Genomic DNA, 7,806 nt, shown 5'->3' on the forward strand with positions numbered 1-7,806 from the left:
ATGGGCTGCAGTTCTTCACGAACTGCTCCAGCATGGGTCCCTTCCATGGGGTGCAGTCCTTCAGGAATAGACTGCTCCAGCGTGGGTCCCCTAGGGGGTCACAAGTCCTGCCAGCAAACCTGCTCTGGCATGGCGTCCTCCATGGGCTGCAGGTGGATATCTGCTCCACCGTTAACCTCCATGGGCTGCAGGCGGACAGCCTGCCTCACCATGGTCTTCACCATGGGCTGCAGGGGAATCTGCTCTGGCACCTGGAGCACCTCCTCCCCCTCCTTCTTCACTGACCTTGGTGTCTGCAGGACTGTTTCTCTCACATATTCTCACTCCTCTCTCTGGCTGCAGTTGCGCAGTTTGTTTGTTTGGTTTTTTTACCCCTTCTTAAATGTCCATCACAGAGGCGCTACCACCGTCACTGATGGGCTTGGCCTTGGCTCCGTCTTGGAGCTGGCTGGCATTGGCTCCATTGGACATAGGGAAAGCTTCTGGCAGCTTCTTACAGAAGCCACCCCTGTAGCCTCCCCGGCTACCAAAACCTTGCCACGCAAACCCAATACAGTGCATTACAGACAATTGATTTTGTGCATTCTGTCCATTGGCCTATTTTTAGATCAATGGAAATGATAATGATAATGGAGTTCTCCTGGGAAAGTGGCAAGGAAGTTTCCATTCACATGAGAATCCATCCAGATGGGATGGCAGTGTGGTAATCCTCCAGAAATGGCGTCAGGACAACTACAAGCCTGTTCAGTATGGCCAGTGCTGGGTTTTTGCAGGCGTGATGTGTACAGGTAAGCTTTAAGAACAGAGGACTATGTTGAAACGGAGGCATTTGTGACCTCTGGTTTTATCAAAACTATGAAGCAATTAATTCTACAAGAGGAACAGTGCTCTGAAGACTGCAAATGCTGAAGAATCACAAAATATTTAGATACTTAACTTTGTGTGTCAGATATTTGTAATCATTGAAGGAAAACTGTGTGTGTTTTGTTTGTGGTTTTTTAATATATTTCAGTTCTGAGGTGCTTGGGGATTCCAACTCGTTTGGTTTCAAATTTTAACTCTGCCCATGATGTGGATAGAAACCTGAGTATTGATAAGTACTATGACAGCTCTGGAAAGAGTCTTAATATCGGCAAGGACTCCACATGGTAAATACAATTTTTTGCATCTCACCAATACTTAGAGAGAGGATTTATGAGACTTAAACATAAACACTAGTAGTACAAAAGCAACTGAGTGGACAAAATTTAATACAAATATCTAAATTAATACACTAGACAACCATTTGGAAAGAAAACATACTTTGTGGTTTTGAGATATGTTACTTCAAACAACCAACCAGCCCAATTTTTTGCAGTCACTGACCTCAAACAAGTTGCAACCTTCTTTAAAAAAGTATGTTTCTATTGACAGTGTACCAGTTCCCAAGGCTCTTTTAATTATTGACACCTAACCAGTCTGTTCCTGATAGTGCAGCTGTGTACCTTCCATGCTCTTAACTGGTTTACTGCTGCCATAACTTTCTCTCATTCACACATCCAAAGCCTGTGTTTCTCAGCTTGGCCTGTCACCTTCCCCAGGTAGATGAGAGCCTCCCCAAGAAGTTTTCCAGCACTCCTTTAGCTATACCTTCCCTTTGTGGGAGCTGAAAAAGAGAGAACAATCCCAACACTCTCCAGACTTGGTTATTAAACATTGTAGTCCAGTGCTGTAAACTGCAAGTGATCCATGATCATCAATCAAACACCAAAATTTGAGTAGCCAAAGAAACATGATATTCTTTAAATAATACCATTTCATAGTTTAGTTGCCCTCCAGTTTTAAAATCTTTACTCTGCAGCCACTTCACTTTTCAGAAAGTAACTAACTAGGCCCAAGGGTATATCATATAGCTCAAAGTCTCTGTGCACACTAGGCTTCGCCAAAAGTATCATCTTTACTTAGTCTGCTTCCTTTCACTGGGTGTATGTGGTTAAAGGGTATGGGAAGTCTTTCACTTAACTTCCTTAAAAGTATTAGCCTCTGAACAAAATTCAGCCAACAAATCTCTTCTGGGTACTCCTGTGACCTATATTTTACCAATCTTTCGTGCTATCCTTTCCTTTCGGAGTTTGTGGAACTCATTACCACTGGATGCTGTTGAAAACAAAGCTATGAAGAGCTTTCAAACAGGACAAAAGAGATTCATGGAGAATAAGATGACTAATGACCATTAAACCCAGTGGTCTCAATGCAATGACTAATTCAGAAAGTCCATAATTCTCTGACTGCAAGAAATCATAGAGCATATCAGGGGAAGGGTCATTCTATTCATGTGCTGTTCTTATGTCTTTTCTAAACACTTGCTGCTGCACACTACTATAGATGGACTATTGGACTTTATGAGCATTTTATCTGACCCAGTATAGCTATTTTAAGTTTCTATTTAAACAAAGCATTTCCCACATTTGAAGGTTACTGAACCCAATCACCAAGTGTTGCCTATATCCAAGGCTTAAATCTTTCACTCATAGTTCATATTGCTCCCAAAGCAAGCTGCTGACATCTATATTCTCTCCCTCCCTGCCCTGAGGTCTACACCTCAAAAGCAGGCAGTAAATCTATCCTTTGTAAGAGGTAGTGAGTTGCTGTAACTAGACAGCCTGTGTTGCATCTTAGAGAATCTTTAAAAAACAAAATTCCCTACTCCATTCAAATTGGAAGTTTGTACTATGCTTTCTAGACACTGTTCTTTGTCTCCAGGGATTATCACGTCTGGAATGAAAGCTGGTTCATTCGCCCAGACCTGGGAACATCATACAATGGATGGCAGGTTTTAGATGCGACTCCACAAGAACAAAGCAAAGGTAACAGTATAAGTTCTTAGCATGACTTAACATTCCTTCTCCAAACTGAGCACGACTAATAAATTTTGACTTTTTTTTTCATGTTTTAGGATTATTTCAGTGTGGCCCTGCATCTGTCATAGCCATCAAAGAAGGTGATGTAGACTTGGATTATGACACTTTATTTGTGTATACGGAGGTGAATGCCGATTGCAACAGATGGATTGTGTACAATGATGGAACTAAGAAAAGAGTTTATTGTGATACTGAAATAATTGGCAGGTTTATCAGCACCAAAGCTGTGGACAGCAATTCCCGTGTGGATGTCACCTATAATTACAAATATCCAGAAGGTAAAGGAACTATTACAAATTATCTCCTTGTTATCACCATTATCTCCTACTGAATTCTTGGTGCTAGGAAGCTAGGATGGGTAACCTGTTTTGTTTGAGCATCTCTCCCCTTCCTTCAGAAAACATTTCTGCCAGTGTTCTCACACTACTTTCTTAATACAATGGGTATTATGTTACTGGTTTTGTGTATTTAGTAGTTTCCTTATTAAGATACAATATAAAATATACTTCAGTCCCTTACACAGAAGTGCAAAATGTAATATATACACAAAATGGGGCTATAAAATGTTTTACTACCCAAGGCAGAAAAAACCCTCAAGCTGTCATACCAAAAAGTCTTAAAACCCATCATGTACCACGGACTGTGCACAGGTCTGTAGTATGGGAAGTTACAGAATAATAAGTACTAGTTTTCTGGCATATCTGGCAGAGGGAGTGGGGCAACAATAAAACCACTAATCCAAAACCTTGAACTCCAGTCCTCTAACACTAGACATCCATCTCCCATATGACCTCATGCTCAGTCTCTCTCAGTAAATAAGTTCTTTCTTGCTGTGTCCATTCCAACTCCTCATCTTTCCTTTTGAAGTCCCCATTACATCCCGCTCCCAAGAGGAGCAACTCACTCAGTCTCCCTCTCTGACTGTATAAATTCACCAAGTTAGGCTCTCTTGTGCTCCTACTCTGACATCCAGCCATCAGCTACCCAGCTATTCAGTTGTTATGTGTTTGCACTCCCAACAGACTCAGTCTCCACATTACCAGGTTTTGGAAACAAAACTACTAGGAAACAGTAAGGGGACTAAGTACTGTTCATTTGTACTTAGGAAAACAAAGCAGCAAAGGTTAAGAACTGCATAGCCATATGTTTGCAGGAATATTTTGATCTTCCCTCAGAAAACTTGGCACCTATGTTTTTCCATCTTTTTTATATTTAGGGTTACATATTTCATATAATAGTTTGCTTAATGTTTGTAGCTCAAAGTCTTAAAAAAAAAAAAGAGGAAGATGTATTTCACTTTTCTAGAGTTTGCCATTCAGAATCAGTGGCCAAATTTCAATATTTCACTCCTCAAGGTTTTAGTGCAACCATATTTAATACAGAGGCTGGTTATCATCAGATTAGCAAAGTAACACTTCTCACACTACTGCATGTTCTGACCAAAGAAAAAGAAATCTTGCATCCTAAACAAATACAAATGCATCGTATTTCATTTTAGAAATAAATAATATTTATTAAAATATGGGGAACTTCTAGGTATTGCTTATTTCTGGATGATGCAGAGCTGATACCCTATATCATTCTGAAAGCCTTTACACAGAGAAGGTACAATGGCAACAAAAGTATGAATTTTACTTGGTTCTCTCCTTCGACCAGGTTCTTCTGAGGAAAGAAGAGTTTATAAAAAGGCCTTGGCCAAGATATTTGGATCAAACATCACAGAAGGACGCACAGAATCTCCAGATGAAAGATCTTCAGAGACAATTAGAAACCCTGGGATCTCTGGGAAATTCAAGCTGGCTGAACCTCCAGTGTTTGGCAAAGACATTACCCTAATCTTAATTCTCAATAACCTATCTTTTGACCGGAAGACCGTGAAGGTGGACATGAGTGCATCAACCGTCCTGTACACAAGGAGAGCAGTGGCAGAGATCCTGAAGGCAACTACTTCTGTGGATCTTGGTTCTAAACAAGGTAACTTTTAATGTCCCTAAGGAGCCAATATAGCCCTCTTCTTAGCCACATGAAGGCAACTGGAAGGAAGAAATATCAGTATCATATCTATATCAGCCTTGTAGTGCATCTACTTGTTCCATCTCTTAATAGCATTGTTTATGACTACGTTTTACGAGTTTGTTTTTCCTCTGAAAACTTTCACTAGTTCAACCAGGAATTGAAGGTCTCATGAAATGTTATATAGGCAGCTACATTTATATTATAGCTCCAGAAGCAACACTACATGCGTGTGTGTGTACGTGTTTGTGTGCATGTGTGTGTACGTGTGTGTGTGTGGTGATTATTACATGTATAGGAACACATCTTACTCTTTTAACAAACAAAAAAAGTCTGATGTATGCTTTCTGGCACTCAACAGGCAACACTAATAGAAATTAACCAGGACAAAAGTTAAAAGTTAGAGTAAAACTCCCTGCCTCTCTTTTGAGGAGTCAAGGCTATTAAAAATATATAGAGAGACACCTTTTTCATCCCCAGGGACTACAAAGATAAACATTTTTTCCATACACAGCAGAAAAGTTGTAGGACTACAATACGCAGCTGACCAGGTCATTTGAAAAGGATCTCTGTGAAACTAGACCCAAACTTTCTTCTTGACTGAGGTAAAACAAATAGGATATAAGGAGGGAATAGATAAAAATGGTTATACCTCTAATTGTAAGAAATACAAAGGGACAGGAATCCAGTGAAATGCAGATGAGCAGATTCCTTCAGTTTCAGGCCAAAATCCTCCACTCAAAACTGTAAGGGTCAAATGAGTTAAAGTAGAAAAGGATCACCAGAAGAGGGAAATACACAACCAGTCTCACAAGGAAGAAATATAAACAGACTCCAGCTGTCTTACCTTCTGTTCTCTTCAATAATTTCAAAACCCTCACAATAACTCTCTCTTCTTTAGCATTCTTTGAGAATGTAATGGTTCCTAAATATGTCTGAATTCCAGGGAAACATATCCGGTTAAAGATCCCTTATTCTTATTATGGAAAATATCTGACTACTGACAAGAGGATCCAAGTTACTGCTTTGTGTGAAGTCATGCACATGCATGGGGTAAAGCTCCTGGTGGAGAAGACAATCATTTTAGAGGACACAAACATTATCATTAAGGTAAACAATTCTCTCCCTGATGTCCTGAACAGACAGAAAGAACTGAAGAGTCTTTCTGGAGCTCAGATCTTAAGAGAAAATTTGGGATAAATGCATTAATTTAGGCTGCAATTTCAGATATTGCTCTAAAATTCCACCTGCTTAAACTGAGAAAGTAAGCGTGCAAGAGACCAATTTTGAGTCTTTGCCTCAATCTGCCCCGTTCTTCAGAACGGTTCTGTTACCTTGTTTCTTTCCCAGTCACATGCCACTGCATTATATTCACAGAACTTGTTTTCATTCATCTGTATTCTAGTTATTGGCAAGTGCTTGTGTTGCCTTTAAACAACTTTGCCTACTCCCGAAATACAGACTTAAACCCTTAATTCTAATCAATGTCAGGGCCAGTTTATAATGTTTTAACACTTTAATTCTAATCAATGATGTGCCAAAAAAAAAAAAAGCCACTCAGCAACCCAAAGATCAGACAGGTTTAATGAGATGTGTCTGTATAGTCAGGGCTCTATTTCACTGAAATTGTGCAAAAATATTGCATACAGCTTGACAGCACCATTTAGCTAATCCAAATCCAGCTTCAAGTATTAGGAAAGGCATACCAACTGTCAGTTAAATTTCACTGCTCCTACCTATATCTTATTCATCCTGAAATATGAGAGATGTTCTGCTTACAGTTTGACTTTAGCCTGACTCCAGAAAAGTGTAAAACGATGAATGATCAGAAATGTGTCTTTGTCCTTTAGATTCCTCGGCGGGTTGTAGTGAACAAAGCTGTTACTCTAGAGATCTCATATGCCAATCCCCTCCCTGAACCTGTGGACCGCTGTGTACTGCTAGTGACTTTGATGAATCAACAGGTCAAGATACGGTAAGTGAAAGCTGTAGCATTTACTCAGTGCTTCTAACATGACCAATAGCATGTCTAGTTTCTCAATGAGAAAAAAATCATGGTTGAATTGTCTTTTTCATATTTTCTATTTATGAAAATAAAAATGTCACCAAACATATGTTGATATATTATGATTTCTCAATCATGTATTTTTTTCCACGTAGGAACTTCTTTAACAACCAAAAACTGCTAACATTCTTCCTTCCTGGGAAAGCAAATGGGCATGTCAAATTGTTTTGTCTCTCTGACGTAGCATTTCTCATTTCCATCAGTCTATTCAAGTGTAAATGAAGATGGTACTATCTTTTCTCATTTCTTAGTCTACACAAAGCCTCAAACCTTAAGTAATTCTCAAAAACCAAGGCTGGGTCTCAAGTAACTGTTGGTGCCCTAGCTATCATGCAGTTCTGCTTCTTGGGAATCTCAAGGAAAGACAATGCAAGCCTGAATTAACTGATTTTTAATTTTTTTTTTTTCAGTCTGGCACGACTGGCACCGAGGGAGAGATCAAAAATTTATTTTGAATTCACACCTCGCAAGACTGGGCCCTTACAGCTGCAAGTAGACTTCTCTTGTGACAAATTTTCGCATGTTAAGGGATTTGTAACCATTGCAGTAGCACCTGCATAATGTGATGGAATCAATCTCCTATTTCAGCATTACCATGGCAAGACATTCTCCTCTGTATAGGGACAGTGATGATAGCAAGAAACTTTCCACAAAAATTGATGACCTCTTACATTGCAATAGAATCAAGTCTCCTGCTTTCACAGTGCTTAATTATTTAGTCCCTAATTGGTTTTTTTTTTTTTTTTGTCCTCTTGTCTAGAAAAATGTAGCCCCTTCCTTGTAGAAATAGTTTCACTGTTTTCTCAAATCTCATTGTGTTAAGCTCCT

At 39.5% G+C, this 7,806-nt stretch overlaps 1 protein-coding gene across 1 annotated transcript in view; it reads left to right on the top strand.

Moving 5' to 3' along the window:
- The window catches only part of LOC103899122 (protein-glutamine gamma-glutamyltransferase 6), a 14,521-nt gene extending 6,957 nt beyond the window's left edge, over positions 1-7,564 (top strand). The window contains exons 6-13 of the mRNA XM_009279543.2: positions 608-788; positions 1,013-1,148; positions 2,743-2,846; positions 2,936-3,178; positions 4,557-4,874; positions 5,860-6,023; positions 6,764-6,888; positions 7,389-7,564. Of these exons, the coding sequence (XP_009277818.1) occupies positions 608-788; positions 1,013-1,148; positions 2,743-2,846; positions 2,936-3,178; positions 4,557-4,874; positions 5,860-6,023; positions 6,764-6,888; positions 7,389-7,539 (1,422 nt within the window). The 3' untranslated portion in view covers positions 7,540-7,564. The remainder of the gene's footprint in view (positions 1-607; positions 789-1,012; positions 1,149-2,742; positions 2,847-2,935; positions 3,179-4,556; positions 4,875-5,859; positions 6,024-6,763; positions 6,889-7,388) is intronic.
- The last annotated feature ends 242 nt before the right edge of the window (positions 7,565-7,806 follow it).

The sequence above is a fragment of the Aptenodytes forsteri genome, unplaced genomic scaffold (genome assembly GCF_000699145.1).
Source record: "Aptenodytes forsteri isolate BGI_AS27 unplaced genomic scaffold, ASM69914v1 Scaffold483, whole genome shotgun sequence".
In the NCBI taxonomy this organism is placed as follows: Eukaryota; Metazoa; Chordata; class Aves; order Sphenisciformes; family Spheniscidae; genus Aptenodytes; species Aptenodytes forsteri.